The 16,854-nt window shown below is 47.7% G+C and overlaps 1 protein-coding gene across 1 annotated transcript in view; it reads right to left on the reverse strand.

Moving 5' to 3' along the window:
- Positions 1 to 16,854, reverse strand: part of TM9SF2 (transmembrane 9 superfamily member 2) — a 496,116-nt gene that overhangs the window by 185,665 nt on the left and 293,597 nt on the right. Inside the window, exon 9 of the mRNA XM_033948899.1 lies at positions 4,270 to 4,378. Coding sequence (XP_033804790.1) covers positions 4,270 to 4,378 — 109 coding nt within the window. The remainder of the gene's footprint in view (positions 1 to 4,269; positions 4,379 to 16,854) is intronic.

Consider the following 16,854-nt stretch of genomic DNA (forward strand, 5'->3'; position numbering starts at 1 on the left):
TCTTCCTTTGTTCCTTATTTTTTGGTGTATCTTTTCTGTTCCTTTGTTCCTTATTTTTTGGTGTATCTTTTTCGTCTGCATCCTGATTTCCTGATCTCTCCTGTTCCTCTAATTTTATCTGATTGTCCTTTTTGTTGGTCAACAGCTTCTGTTGTTCGTCTCTTGCCTTTTCCCAGCATTTTTCCCTCTCAGTATCTTCTTTGGATACTCTTGTCCGAAACGTCGACGTCAGGTCAACTATCGGCTTTCCCCTTTTTCTCAGTTTAAAGCCTACTCAATTCCTCTCTTGACGTTGTTTGCTAGCAGTCTCGTTCCTGCCTTGCTCAGGTGTAGTCCGTCCCTCCTGAAGAGCTTGTTCTTCCCCCAAAAAGTTGTCCAGTTCCTTATAAAAAGGAATCCTTCTTCTTCGCACCATCTCCTCAACCATGCGTTTATTGCTTGTAGCTCGGACTGCCTCTTCACGTCTGCCCTCGGTACTGGCAAAATCTCTGAGAATGCTATCTTCTGTGTCCTCAGCTTCAGTTTCCTTCCCAGGATCTTGAACTGTTCAATTAGCGTAGTCCTGCTGTAATTTCTCCTGTTGACATCATTTGTTCCCACGTGGATAATCACTGCTGTCTCTTCTGTTTCTGCTCCGTCTAGGATCCTCTCAACTCTGTCGGTGATGTCCTTCGTTCTTGCTCCTGGGAGACAGGTCACTAGCCGATCCTCTCTCCCTCCTGCTACGTGACTGTCCACTTATCTCATGATTGAGTCTCCCACGACGACTGCAGATTTCCCCTTCTTCAGCTTCCTCACAGGTCTCAAGTCTGTATCCTCGGTGTGGTTTAGTTCTTCTCTTTCGGGGCACCCGCCAGTCTTCGTCGTCTCTGCTTGCACGACTCTTCCATGCGATCCTTCATCCTCGGCATCTGTTGGCCCCTGTCTTCCATCTGTTGGCCCATGTCCTCCATCTTGTGTAGCTGTAGCTTCCTCGCTCCAGTGCTGCTGATGTTCCTGCTCTTTTGCCTGCCTGTAGGCCTCCTCGATGAATCTTTCGAGCTCCCTTACTTGCTCCTCGATGTGGCTTTCTCCTGCGGGGTCCTCAGTTGTCTTGAAAGGTGCTTCTGAGATGTGGAGTCCCTCCAGCTCTTGAACCCTGCACTGCAGTCTACCAACTTCCTTCTTCAGGCTTTCCAGTTCCTGACACTGACTGCATATGTATGCCTGCCTTCCCGAGGGAAGGTAGTCATACATATGACACTCTGTGCAGTACACTGGGAAGCTCCTCCGGGTTCCTGCTGCTTCCATTTCTCTTTCTTCGGAGTCCACTAGATGTCCTCTCCCTTGTCTTATGTTCTTATGTGTGCGGGCTCTGTGCTCTCTCCTGTGTTTGGCTCTTTCCTGTCTACTTCTTCTGCCGCTTTTTGTATTGATGGGTCTGTTAGCCTCCCTTGGGCCTCTTTCTTGTCCCCGAAGCCTGCTTCTTTATCCTTTGCTGTCTTGTGTGTGTCTTATTGTGTGTTTTCTTCTTGTGCGTGTGCTCTCCCTACATGCGTGCTCGCTTCTTCCTTACCTGGTGTTCTGAAGTCCTTGGCTGTCTTTTCTCGACCCTTCTCAAGGTGCCGAACGGCCGCGCGCCGTTGGCTCCCTTCCTGTTAAGGGGGAGTCGGGGCGATGACGCTGCTGACGTGGAGGGGGTGGGCGGAGCTTCCTCTCGCCGCTACCCGCTCCTCTCTGCTGCCTCCTTCAAAAAAAAAAGAAAAGAAAAACTCTTCCGGCTTCTCTCACCGGCTGTTTCTCCCCTGCCTCCGCTGCTTCTGCTCCTCTCCTCGCGGCTGCTAAAGTGGTCTTCGCGCCCTGGCTCCCTTCCTGTTAAGGGGGAGTCGGGGCGATGACGCTGCTGACGTGGAGGGGGTGGGCGGAGCATCCTCTCGCCGCTACCCGCTCCTCTCTGCTGCCTCCTTCAAAAAAAAAAGAAAAGAAAAACTCTTCCGGCTTCTCTCACCGGCTGTTTCTCCCCTGCCTCCGCTGCTTCTGCTCCTCTCCTCGCGGCTGCTAAAGTGGTCTTCGCGCCCTGGCTCCCTTCCTGTTAAGGGGGAGTCGGGGCGATGACGCTGCTGACGTGGAGGGGGTGGGCGGAGCATCCTCTCGCCGCTACCCGCTCCTCTCTGCTGCCTCCTTCAAAAAAAAAAGAAAAGAAAAACTCTTCCGGCTTCTCTCACCGGCTGTTTCTCCCCTGCCTCCGCTGCTTCTGCTCCTCTCCTCCCCTGCTCTCCTCCTCCTCCTTATCTATGTTGAACTTCATTTGCCATGTCGATGCCCATTTCTCGAGCTTGATTATGTCACTTTCTAGATCTTCGCAATCCCCCTATGTCTTCACTACTCTGAATAACTTCGTATCGTCTGCAAATTTAATCACCTCACTCGTCATACCAATGTCAAGATCGTTTATGAAGATGTTGAAGAGCATGGTTCCAAGCACCGAGCCCTGTGGCACCCCGCTGGTGACACTCTTCCAGTCAGAGTATTGTCCATTTACCCCCACACTCTGTTTCCTATGCTCCAGCCAGTTTTTAATCCACGTGAGTATTTCACCCTCGATTCCATGGTTTGCAATTTTACGAAGTAGTCGTTCATGTGGTACCTTGTCGAATGCCTTCTGAAAATCCAGATATACAATGACAGTGATATACAAAGACAGGTTGTTCACCCTCCAAGGTACAGAGAACAAGAGAGCACTCTGTAAAGTTAAAAGGGGATAGATTCCCCGTAAGGAACGTAAGGAAGTTCTTCACCCAGAGTGGTAGAAATTTGGAATTCTCTCCTGGATGCTGTTATAGGGGAAAGCACCCTCCAGGGATTCGACAAGGTTAGACAAGTTCCTAGTGAACCGGAACGTACGCAGGTAAGGCTAGGTCAGGGCACTGGTCTTTGACCTAAGGGTCACCGCGTGAGCGGATTGCTGGGCACGATGGACCACTGGTTTGACCCAGCAGCAGCAGCAATTCTTATGTTCTTTTGTTCAAAGAAACATCAGGAAAGGAAGGAATTGGAAGGTAACAATGAAACAAACAAACAAAAAAGTTTAGGGAGAGGAAGGAATGAACGAGGTGATTAACAATGGAAAAAAATTGAGTTCTTTCTGCCCACACTTAAGGCTCCTTTTACTAAGGTGCGCTAAGCATTTTAGCGCGTGCTAACCACACGCTAAACGCTAACATGTGCATGTTAGTCTATGGACGTATTAGCGTTTAGCACATGCTAAACCGCTTAGCACACCTTAGTAAAACAGGGGGTAAGTGAAATGAAAAATTTCAGGAATGCCAGTGTATGTAAATGATGCCTGATACATTTACACTGGAGACAAAACGACCATAGAGATATCTAGAAGGTCTGTTTTGAGAATGCCCACTTAGACCTTTTGATTAAGACGTCCAAGTGCTGGTTTATGCTGTGTTTTGGATGTTTACATTTTTTTAAATGAGCCTGATACTATGTTTAAAGTTGCTGAAGCGTTGGCTCTGTGTCTTAGTGATCCAATTTTTATTATTTTTAATTTAGGTCTACTTCAGACACACAGCTCTCTAGTTGTGTTTACATTTTGTAAATATTAGAGAAGTACTGGTAAGATGTATATTTATTTTATGGCATCTTCTTTTAATTCATTTTATTTTTCACATTTTAATTACACATACTGCTTGATTGGTTTGATGGTTTATTTTTAAATGAGTGATGTATTTATGCGTTAATATTTATTTATTCATGATATTTTCTATTTAACTATTTGTTTTTGCATGTTTTATTTATTTTTACTTATTTACAGACTCCAGATGAAGGCTTATGCACAAGCACAGCCTGGATTAAGTCCTTTGTTTAAAAAAAAAAATAAAAAAAAAAGTTTTTTTCGCAGCCTACTCATATGCCTGGTGTGTTCCCGCTCTATTTTGACCAACTTTGGTTGTTCGTCATGGAACTTTTTTTTTTTTCCTTCTTACTTTCTGCGGACTCTACTACTGCAACAGCAACTCTCTCTTCCAACACAGATGGTGCATTTACCTGTGTGTGCTATAAATGTAGAGGCTCACTAATTTATCATCTTGATGCATTTGCTACTGCATTCAACTACTGTATATGACATACCACAGCATTATAAGACCCTATAACATCTAATTATACATCTTTCTAAATCTAGGTCTATAGTTGAAATATTGAATAGTAGAAGTTCATTTCCAAAGCTTTGTTACTCCAATAACATGCACAAATATTTAATAAACAGGTTTGACTTACAGTAGAATCCATTTGATTGTATCTTGCAATGTCTTTATGTAGAGTTCTTAACATGATCATGGCTACCATACCAGAGAGGAAAAGGACAATCACCAAAGAATTCATGATACTACAAAGAAAAACAATACAAATTAAATAAATAGTCTCTTGCACTATCATTACACAGCTTCTCAATGATATTCACCAGAAAAGAGATTTACTTAAAATATATCTTATATATCACATCAGGGGAACAATAATGTTGAGTGGCTTACAGTAACCAACTAATCTTCACCAACAACTGAATTTAACTTTGTGGAATCAATTTCTACCATACTGAACAAAGTAGAGCTTTATATATTATACCGATTAGGAAGAGTAGCCTAAAGGTTAGGGCAATGGCCTGAGAACCAGGGGAACTGGATTAGATTCCCACTTCAGCTCCTTGTGACTCTGGGCAAATCATGTATTCCTCTATTGTCCGAGCTACAAAATAAATATCTGTAAATAATACAGAAACGGTTAGCTGTGATGGATCGAAAAAGAATATACTTAACATTCTTGTACTAAACAGCACTCTTGCATGGAAAATTCAAGAAGATGATCCATGATCTCCTGGACTCTAGGATATTAAAGCAAAAAAAAAAAAAAAAAAAAACCCCAACAACAAACTTCCTCCTTTTTGTGCAGCTTGTTTCTTGTTATTCTCCAGCTACATCTAGGAATATTGAAAGTTGAAAATTAAGAAACTGCTGTTTCAGATGCTTAAAGAAGTCTAAGTTCAAATCATGATCAGTTTCCATTTGAAAAGCAACTAATTTACTACTGCCTACATCAGATGCCTAATAGCGCCTAACTATTCTTCATCCCTAACCGTGCTTAATTTTTCAGACAGGCAGTGGAAGGAGAGCCAGCTGTTCCCCTTACCTCAGTAACCTCTTTAATGCCCATTGCACACCTATCATAAATGGTTACTTTCTTCAAACTGCTGACATCCAATTGATCTCTTTTTACTTTTTATCTGGCTGAGATATTAAGCTGTTTTGAACTGTTTTTTTGGATTTTTGAATTTAATATGAAAGTTTTTGATGCTATATATATTATTTTTTAAGTGGCTGTGCACGTTTTTGAATATGATTTTTCTTTTTCAGGAATCCATTGCCCTGATGATGAGGAGGTGTTTGATGGCAATAGTTTGTAAGCAGTAAAGTGTTTGCTGACAACAGCCACTTCTTTTTTTTTATTTTTTATCTTTATTAGCAATTGCAAAGGGAACATACAACCAGGATCACAACTAGCAGAACAAACAGATCAGGCATAGATACCAACTCTAGAAATCCATGACAGCTAAGGAGTCACAAAACAGAAACCCAATGGTCAGATGCCCAACACAATTAACATTTTGTTTTTGAAGTACAAAACCCCCAAGCAGACACTCACAAACCTCAAGCACTCGACCTCTAACCACAACAATCAGACCGCAAACACTCCACAGTCATACCCCAAACCACCAAACACCCAAATACTCATACCCTCACATGCACAAGTGCTACCTCCCGGTGAGAAAACAAAAGAAAAGATCAAGCACCAGCCACACCAAAAGTAATGATCACGGAAGGGGGTCCGAGTCCTCCAGCTCCGAGCTAGAACAGACAATCAATGCCCGCTTCCATAAATCGTGATAGCCGCGGAGGGCCAGAGGCTCAACTCTAGAAATGCGGCGAAGCTCATACCTCCCCACCTCAGCGAAACGAGTAAGCCATTGCGGGAACGAGGCCACTGAGGCAGCCACCCAATGTTGCAAAAGGAGCTTTTTGACCACCAAGACAGCCATATAAAGAACCCTGCGTTGGGGGAGCGTAAGCCCTCCCTCAATCAAATCTCGTTGGTCACCCAACAGCAGGAAATCATAAGACCAGGGCACAGCTCGCTGAAGAATGCGTTCCAGAAATGGAAGAACTCTTAGCCATAAGGCCGAAGAAGGACATTCCAAAAAATGGTGCGTGAGGGTACCCAAAAAACGAGTACATTTAGTACAAACAGCTCCCCCCCAGAGGCCCATGCGAGCCCCCTGGGCCCGAGAAATATAAGCCCGATGTAGAATTTTAAATTGCATTTCCTGAAAGTTTGTGGAACCCCCCAAGAAGTGCACAGTGGCAAAAAGATCTAAAAATGCCCTACAATCCAGATTAGTGCCAAGCTCTGATTGCCACCGGGAAGCCAATCGATCAATAGATCCCAAGTCCATTGCATTCTTCAGAATCCGGTACCAAGTAGCTAATTTGTTAGAAGCAGGAGGTACTTGAAAAAACTGAACATCCAAGGGACCACAGAGCCAAACATCCCCCCATTTACGACCAAGGGATAAATAGTAATGCCGAACTTGAAGGTAAGGCCAAAAATGGGTCCTGGGCAGGTGCCAGTGAGCTTGCAGCTGAGCAAAAGTGGGAAACCGACCCCCCCCCCACTGTGAGGAAGTCCTGAAGAGTTCTACCCCCTCTCTGCTCCCACTGCCGAAACCAGGAATGGCCCACTCCCGGGGGAAAGTCAACATTCCCATACAGTTGTAACAAAAGGGAAGCTGCTGGGGTTTTACCCTGCCGACTCCGCCACCACCGCGCGCCGCAGGGGAAGAAGATACGCAAACTTAGTCCCTCCCCCCGGTAGAACAGACATCGGAGCGTGAAGAGGAGACAGGACCGAGTGAGGGGCACACCAAGATTCTACCCAACCCTGGGGAGAGTATTTATAACAGCCCGACCAGCCCTCATGGATAAAACGAAACAGAGCCGCGACATTGTAATACCGAAGATCAGGAAGGTTCAACCCACCCCTATATTTATCCAAAGACAAAGTGGCATAACTAATCCTGGCTCGCTTATGCCACCAGATGAAAGAGGAAACGATCGACCAAAATAGGCGCACCTCTTTAGCAGTAACCCAAAGAGGCACTGCCTGCAAGGGATACAGAATCTTAGGGAGAAGCACCATCTTAGTCAAAGCCACTCGACCCCAAACACCCAGCAGAAGATCTCTCCATTTATCACACAAACGCTGAATCGCCTCCAGATGACGGGTCACATTAGATTGGTACAGAAGTTTGGGATCCGGACTTAAATACACACCAAGATAACGCATAGGCCCCTTCACCGGCGGAATCTCTAAGCTCGCATGCCAGGGCTCTACCTTAGTGGACCTTAATGGGAGAAGTTCAGATTTATCACAATTAACACGCAAACTGGAAAGATCTCCAAAGGAGCGAACCAAAGCGAGGACCCGCGCCAAATCCCGACGGGGTTGATCAAGATAAAGGAGAATGTCATCCGCAAAGAGATTAATGCGACTCTCCTTGTCCCCAAGACGAATGCCCTGAAGAGTCGGGTCGCCACGAATCCTAGCAGCCAGTGGCTCGATAGCTAATACGAAAAGTAGCGGGGACAACGGGCATCCCTGGCACGTCCCCCGTCCCAAAGCAAACGGTGCAGTAAACTGACCATTGACTAAAAGTCGGGCCTGCGGCCGTATATATAAGCTACTAATCCATTGAAGAAGAGAACCCTCAATGCCAAACCGACGAAAAACCCAGAAAAGATATTGCCAGGAGATACTATCAAATGCTTTCTCCATGTCCAAGCCCACAATGGCCGATTCTCCCTCCAGTCCCCGCCTGGAATGAAGGGCCATCAAAGCTCGGACAAGATTCATCGATGCATAGCGGCTTGGCACAAATCCTGCCTGGTCCTCATGGATCAACAACGGCAAAAAGGCATTCAATCTGTGTGCCAAAAGTGCGGCAAAAAGTTTAGCGTCCTGATTAAGGAGGGAAATAGGTCGATAAGATCCCACCCGAGCCGGATCCTTGCCAGGCTTAGGCAAAAGCACAATGTGGGCCATATTAGGGATCCCCAAACCTCGCTCTTCGGAGAGCACATTGAACGCCGCCGCCAATGTAGGGGAGATCTGATCCGACAATATCTTGTAATACTCAGAGCCATACCCATCAGGGCCAGGGGCTTTAGTTAACTTAAGTTTCTTAATACCAAGCTGCACCTCCTCGGGGGTTATAGGCACGTTCAACTGCTCCACCTGAGCAACCGTCAGTTTAGGAAGCTAAAGCCCCTGGAAAAAAGCATCCCTGTCAGATTCCAAGAACGGTCGGTTAGCATATAAGGATTCATAAAATTGAACAAATTGTTGCTGAATCTGCTGCGCCTGGGTGAAACGATTACCAGCTGTGTCCTGAATAGACAAGATAACCTGCTGTGTACGTGGAGGACGGACCAGAGTAGCCAGCAGATGCCCCGTCTTACCCCCCCAAGAATATAGTTTATACCATTGAAAAGAAATATCCCGGGAAGCCCTCTGCATTAAAATGGCATCAATCTGGCGATGTACCGTCAGCAGACATAAGAACATAAGAAGTTGCCTCCGCTGAGGCAGACCAGAGGTCCATCTTGCCCAGCGGTCCGCTCCCAAGGCGGCCCATCAGGCCTAATTGCCTGAACAGTGTCCCTGTCTAATTTTTTAACTGCCTCTAATCCTCTAATCCTATCCCTATAACCTACCTCTACTCCTATCTGTACCCCTCAATCCCTTTGTCTTCCAGGTACCTATCCAAACCTTCTTTGAAGCCTTGTAGCGTGCTCCTGCTTATCACATCCTCCGGTAGCGCGTTCCATGTATCCACCACCCTCTGGGTGAAAAAGAACTTCCTGGCGTTTGTTCTAAACCTTCCCCCTTTCAATTTCTCTGAGTGCCCGCTTGTGGTACCCCATAATTTGAAAAATCTGTCCCTGTCTACTCTTTCTATGCCCTTCATGATCTTGAAGGTTTCTATCATGTCTCCTCTAAGTCTCCACTTTTCCAGGGAGAAAAGCCCCAGCTTTTTCAGTCTATCAGTATATGAGAGGTCCTCCATACCCTTTATTAGCTTAGTCGCTCTTCTCTGGACTCTCTCAAGTACCGCCATGTCCTTCTTGATGTACGGCGACCAGTACTGGACACAGTACTCCAGGTGCAGGCGCACCATTGCACGATACAGTGGCAGGATGACTTCCTTCGTCCTGGTCGTGATACCCTTCTTAATGATTTCCAACATTTTGTTCGCCTTCCTTGAGGCTGTGGCGCACTGCGCCGACACCTTCAATTATGTGTCTACCATCACTCCCAGGTCTCTTTCAAGGTTACTCACCCCTAGCGGTGATCCCCCTATTTTGTAAGTGAACATCGGGTTCTTTTTCCCTACATGCATGACCTTGCATTTCCCTATGTTGAAGCTCATTTGCCACTTTTTGGCCCACTCCTCCAGCGCTGTCAGATCCTTTTGGAGATCTTCGCAGTCCTCCGTGTTTTCAACCCTGCTGTATAGTTTGGTGTAATCCGCAAATTTAATAACCTCACATTTTGTTCCTGCCTCCAGGTCGTTAATAAATATATTAAACAGGAGCGGTCCAAGCACCGACCCCTGCGGAACTCCGCTCATGACCCATTGCCAGTCTGAGTAATGACTCTTTATTCCAACCCTTTGTTTCCTGTCCGCCAGCCAGTTTTTGATCCATCGGTGGACCTCCCCTTGTACCCCGTGGTTCCATAGCTTCCTTAGCAGTCTTTCGTGTGGTACCTTGTCGAAGGCTTTTTGGAAGTCAAGGTAAATGATGTCTATAGATTCCCCTTTATCCACCTGGCTGTTTATCCTCCTCAGAAAGGGAAATACTGTGACGCACCCTCAAGTGTCGAAGCTCCCCTGATAAAAGCCAATAAATCAGCATCCAATTTTTTCCGCTTGCGAGAAAGATAGGCAATAATAAACCCCTGCAAAACCACCTTGGAGGCCTCCCAAAATGTCACCGGGTGAATATCAGCGGTATTATTGTGAGAACTATACTTCAGCCACTGCTCCCTAAGAAATTTATGAAAATCTAGATCTCTATAAAGGGAACACGGAAATTTCCAATGCTTTTCACCTGAGTCCGGCGTAAACCGAAGGTCCATGACAACCGGGGAATGATCCGAGAAAGGAGCTTCCTCAATATCAATCCCAGACACTCTGTGGAGCAGAGAGGGAGAGAGCAGCAGGTAGTCTAACCGAATATAGACATTATGGGGATGGGAGTAAAAAGTATAAGTGCGCTCAGTCGGATGCAAAGTCCGTCAAGTGTCCAACAGCTGCAACTGGCTAAGCAAAAAATTTACCCCCTTGGCTCCATGGTCCCTCGTCCCCTCCTTTGACGGGCTACAATCCAAAGCAGGGTCAACAGTAATATTGAAATCTCCTCCCACTACTGGTTGGTAAGTAGGATACATGGCTATCTTGGCCAACAGAGCTGAAAAAAATTTGTGGTTATACACATTAGGAGCATACAGGTTGCATAATAACCAATGGTGGCCCCACAACTCCCCCAATACTACAACATAACGGCCCTCTGGGTCCTGGAGAACTTTATGAAGGTGGAAAGGCAGTTGTTTATGAATGAGTATTGCAACCCCTCTTTTCCGGGTGCCAAAAGATGAGTAATATACCTCACCCACCCATTCCCTGCGAAGCTTAAGATGTTCAGCCGGGGACAAATAGGTCTCTTGTACAAAAGCAATATCCGTTCCCCTCTGCCGGAACCAGGACAAAACCTTTTTCCTCTTGACAGGAGAGTGGATCCCATCCACATTGAAAGTGGCAATAGTCAACTTAGTCATGGAGGAAAAAGGCGGCCAGACACAATAGCAGGGAACAACCAGCGGGAAAAGATAGAAAGCCCCCCAGCTAGGCCTCCCATCCAGAATACCAGGGACAGCAGCACCCCAGTATAGGCCCATGGGCTCCAGAGCAGAACAAATCCCGCCCAAGGCGCACATACCAACATGCACACAGAACACACATCACCCCCCTACCCCCCTCCCAGATCCCACCCCCCCACATTCCTAGCCATCCCCACCCCCTCCCCCAAAGCAGACCATCTCCGAAGACCCCCCAAACCCACCCCCCACATAACTGAAAAAACTAAGAACAAAAAACTGCACTCCCAAAAACAGGAGCAACCTAAAGGCCAAGTCCGTGCTCTCATAGATCCACAGCCTCCCACATAGACAACTGCTGCCTACGCGGTAAAGAGATCAGCCGGCGCTGAGGTCCAAAAGTCTCTCACCAGCAGTCCAACCCAATTTAAGTCCAACCAGGAAGTAAATGGAGAAAATGGGACCAAAAGGCACTGCGTCCAGGAGCGGACAATCCAACCCTCAGAACCAGGAACCTATCCGGGGCCCAGGCCAGAGCACCACGCCCAGCATCATCCAATCAGGGCAACGCAGCTCCAAAAGGGGCGACAAAAGCCAGGCGATGGGTCCTCCAAAAACTGACTTAAGCAGGCAAAGTCCTCCAGGGAGACCTCAGGACTGGTGTCAGTTAGGATTAAACACCCTGATCAGCCGCCAGGGCACCGCCATCCACTATCTCAGGCATAGAGTCCATAAAGTGTTGCGCAGCCACTCTGTCTGTGAAGGTTTGTGGCTTCCCATCTCGCCAAATGCGGAGAGAATCCGGATACACAAGCGCAAACCGCACTCCCCGACGGTGAAGCGTGGAATATAGCGGCGCCATTTCCTTACGAAGGGAGGCCACGTGTAAGGAGTAGTCGTTGAACAGCAACAGTTTTTTCCCTTCGTACTCTAGCTCAGTGATTCCCAACCCTGTCCTGGAGGAACACCAGGCCAATCGGGTTTTCAGGCTAGCCCTAATGAATATGCATGAAGCAAATTTGCATGCCTATCACTTCCATCATATGCAAATCTCTCTCATGCATATTCATTAGGGCTAGCCTGAAAACCCAATTGGCCTGGTGTTCCTCCAGGACAGGGTTGGGAATCACTGCTCTAGCTGACCAGATTTCCGAAAGGCTTGCATGATGAGCTCCTTTTCTTTCCAATTGATGTATCTAGCAATCACGGCTCGCGAACGATTGTTATCCCCCACGCGCTGGCCCATGCGGTGCGCTCGCTTGCAGATAAAACCAGGTGCTCGGATCTCCAGGCCAAGCTGCGTGGGGAGCCAAATCTGGAAGAAGTGGTAAAGGGAACAGGAGAACTGCCCGAAATTCAAGGGGAGGCGGCCCAGGTAAATACGGAGGTGGAGGAAAAACGACAGGACCTGCGGTGCTTATACGCCAATGCAAGAAGCCTCATGGCCAAGATGGGTGAACTAGAGGTCGTAGCCAAGGGGGAGGACCTGGATATAATTGGAATTACAGAAACATGGTGGACAGAGGAGAATCAATGGGATGTGGCGCTGCCAGGGTACAAGCTCTACAGGAGGGACAGGACCCACAAGAAGGGGGGAGGCATAGCACTATATATAAAGGACTCTATCTACTCGGTCGGGATGGATATGGCAAAGAAGGCAGAGGGGCTGGAATCGTTATGGGTCAAATTGCCGGGAAACAAGGGTACAGGCATAAAACTGGGGCTGTACTATCGCCCACCTGGTACGCCGGAGGAAATCGGACACGACTTGGAAGCTGAACTGAGACAAGAATGCAGGGCTGGAAGTGTAACAGTGATGGGGGACTTCAACTACCCGGGGATTGACTGGAGTACGGGTCACTCGAACTGCACTAAGGAAACAGGATTTGTAGAAGCTGTGAGGGACTGCTTCATGGAGCAACTAGTCAAGGAACCAACACGAGGGAGTGCTACTCTTGACCTCATCTTAAACGGATTAGGGGGGCCTGCAAGAGGGGTAGAAGTGGGAGGACCACTAGGCAACAGTGACCACAACGCGATCCGATTCACATTAGAAAGGGGGACACCCACAGTAAAGAGGACCGCAACAACTGCGCTCAACTTCAGGAAAGGGAACTATGTTGCTATGAGGGAAATGGTGGGGAGGAAGCTCAAAAACGTCCTTAAGATGGAGACTGTAGGAAGCGCCTGGACCCTATTCAGGGACACCCTGCAGGAAGCACAAAGAATGTACATCCCAAGTTTCAGGAAAGGTGGAAAGAACAAGCGGTCAAAGGACCCGGTTTGGATTTCAACAGAAGTAAAGAGGGCAATAAACGACAAGAAAGTGTCCTTCCGGAGATGGAAAAAGGACCCAACGGAGGAAAATCACCAGGCGCACAGGAAATGCCAAAAGGAATGCCACCGAGAGGTTAGAAAAGCAAAAGGGAAATATGAAGAGGGGCTAGCCAGGGAGGCGAAAAACTTCAAGGCATTCTTCAGTTACGTAAAGGGGAAGCGACCAGCGAGAGAGGAGGTGGGGCCGTTGGACGATGGGGATAGGAAGGGAGTGATCAAGGAGGATAAAGAGGTAGCTGAGAGGTTGAACACGTTCTTCTCGTCGGTTTTCACGAGAGAAGACACATCTAATATACCAGACTCAGAGGAGCTCATGAGTGGGGAACAGGCTGAAAAATTAGAACACATAGAGGTAAGTAAGGAGGATGTCCTCAAGCAGATAGACAGGTTAAAATGCGGCAAATCGCCGGGCCCGGATGGGATCCACCCAAGGGTTCTGAAAGAACTAAGACAAGAAATAGCGGGCACAATCCAGCATGTTTGCAACCTATCCTTGAAAACTGGAGAGGTACCAGAGGACTGGAAATTGGCGAATGTCACACCTATCTTCAAGAAGGGATCGAGGGGTGACCCCGGAAACTACAGGCCGGTGAGCCTGACTTCAATTATAGGGAAGATGGTGGAAGCTATGATCAAGGATGGTATTTGCGAGCATATCGAGAGATATGGCCTACTGAGAACAAGCCAGCATGGATTCTGTAAGGGAAGGTCATGCTTAACGAACCTTCTGCACTTCTTTGAGGGAATAAGCAGTCGGGTGGACAATGGGGAACCTATAGACATCATTTACCTTGATTTTCAAAAGGCTTTCGACAAGGTGCCACATGAAAGGCTGCTTAGGAAACTGTGGAACCACGGGGTGGGAGGGGATGTGCACAGATGGATCGAGCACTGGTTGTCGGGTAGACTGCAGAGGGTCGGAGTAAAGGGACAATACTCTGACTGGCGGGGAGTCACGAGCGGTGTGCCACAGGGATCGGTGCTGGGGCCGTTACTCTTCAACATATTTATCAATGACCTGGAAAAAGAGGCAAAGTGCGAGGTTATAAAATTTGCAGACGATACCAAACTGTGCAGCAGAGTTAGGTCTAGGGAGGAGTGTGAGGACCTGCAAAGGGACCTGGACAAGCTGGAAGACTGGGCAAACAAATGGCAAATGCGCTTTAACGTGGAAAAATGCAAGGTCATGCATATAGGTAAAAAGAACCCGCTGTTCAAATACAAATTGGGGGGGGCATTATTGGGAGACAGCAGTCTTGAGAGAGACTTGGGTGTGCTGGTAGATGCATCACTGAAGCCATCTGCACAGTGCGCAGCAGCCTCGAAAAAAGCCAACAGAATGCTGGGCATCATAAAGAGGGGCATAACAACCAGGACGCGGGAAGTCATCATGCCATTGTATAGAGCTATGGTGCGTCCACATCTGGAATACTGCGTTCAATATTGGTCGCCGTACCTCAAGAAGGACATGGCGGTGCTTGAGAGAGTCCAAAGGAGAGCAACGAAACTGGTAAGAGGGCTGGAACACTGCCCATATGCCGAGAGGTTGGATAGGCTGGGGCTCTTCTCTCTGGAAAAAAGGAGGCTCAGGGGAGATATGATAGAGACCTTCAAGATCATGAGGGGCATAGAGAGGGTGGATAGGGACAGATTCTTCAGGCTGAAGGGGTCAACAGGCACGAGGGGGCATTCGGAGAAACTGAAGGGAGATGGGTTCAGAACAAATGCAAGGAAGTTTTTCTTCACCCAAAGGGTCGTGGACACTTGGAATGCGCTACCGGAGGAAGTGATCAGGCAGAGTACGGTACAGGGATTCAAACAGGGATTGGACGGATTCCTGAGGGATAGGGGGATCGTGGGATACTGAGAGAGGTGCTGGGATGTAACACAGGTATAGAAAGCAAACCAAGTAATAAGTATAGAAATCCGACCAGGTCGTGCATGTGCAAGACCGGAGGGTTAGGACTTTGATGGGAAGATAAAACTCAATGGGAAACCAAGGTGGCAAGGGGGCCCCTTCTGGTGTCTCAGACAGGCCGTGACCTGTTCGGGCCGCCGCGGGAGCGGACTGCTGGGCAGGATGGACCTGAGGTCTGACCCAGCGGAGGCACTGCTTATGTTCTTATGTTCTTATGTCTTGATCAGCCCTGAGCTCAGGCAGCCCCACCACTTTCAGATTATTTTGTCGCTGATGGTTCTCCTGGTCATCCAGCCGGCCCGTCAGTGCTGCCACCTGGGCTTGCAGAGCAACCACACTCGCGCGATCCTGTAGCGCCGCGTCCTCACTGTCAGACACCCTCTGCTCCACCACAGTGATACGGCCAGCCTGCGCCTCAAATCGTTCATTTATACAGTCCATAGCCGACTGCAACTTGTGGAGTCTATCTTCCAGGGCAGCAGTGACCATCCTGGAGATTTCCTGGGCCCATTCGCCCCATGGTGCCGGGGCAGAAGCGGGATTCGCCGCCGCCGCCATTTTATGCACAGGAGCAGCAGATTTATGCTTCGGCGTTTTCGCCGATCTAACCGGCATGCCGGGCTGATGCGCGCTGTCCGGAGGCCCCACACTCGCACACCCTCCTGCAGAGATCTCCGGGCAAGGCAGGAGCGCTTCTACCAGGCTTATATCGGGAGTTAGGCAGGCGTTTTAAGGCCGTGGGCCAGAGAGCTCCGAGACACGCGTCTGCCTAGGTCCGACGCATCACGTGACCCCGACAACAGCCACTTCTGACTGGCCATGAAGAGTTTATGTTCAAATAATTTTATTAAAAACAAGAAAACAAAAACAATACAAACACTTCCAAGTTTTACAAGATGAAACAGGAAATTCCCTCTTCCCCCCAAACCTATTCCCCTCCCTCCCAACTAGTGTCATTCTCTATACAACAAGACAAAAGACTAACAAAAGAGAAGTTAACAGGCTCAAGCATCAAGAATTCAAAAGATGACTCCACGCCAAAGAAGTCATAGTGCTCCAAAATGGCTCCCATGCCTTTTGAAAGAAGCACCCCTGAAGGGAGGAAATATCCACTATGTCTCTGCATTCCCACATCAGAAAAGAAATCACTCGAGTCCTCCATAAAGAGGTATCAGGAGCTTCTGCATCCAACCACTTCAGGAGAATACACTTCAACGCAATCGCCAGTGTCCATTTAAGAAAAGTAGAAGTACCCCTCTGCCGGGGATAGTAACTGGGAAGAATACCAAAAAGTAATAAAGGAGAACGACGTAATTTTATCTGCCAAATATTTTCAATGAAAGTGAAGATGCAGTCCCAAAAAGCCTCAACCCAAGGACAAGACCACAACATATGGCCCAAACTCGCCTCTGGACAGGAATGATGAGGGCACTGAGCAGATGCCCGAAAATGAGTCAAAAATGCTCTTTTAGGAGAAATATAGAGACGCAACACCAATTTATAATGTTGTTCCCATAAAGTCATATATTTCCGATAAACAGTCAATTTCTTGATAGCTATTGAGACCACAACTTCAGGTAACAAAATTTGTAAATCTCGGGCCCAAGCATCCTGGAGTTCGT

The sequence above is a fragment of the Geotrypetes seraphini genome, chromosome 6 (assembly GCF_902459505.1).
Source record: "Geotrypetes seraphini chromosome 6, aGeoSer1.1, whole genome shotgun sequence".
NCBI lineage: Eukaryota > Metazoa > Chordata > Amphibia > Gymnophiona > Dermophiidae > Geotrypetes > Geotrypetes seraphini.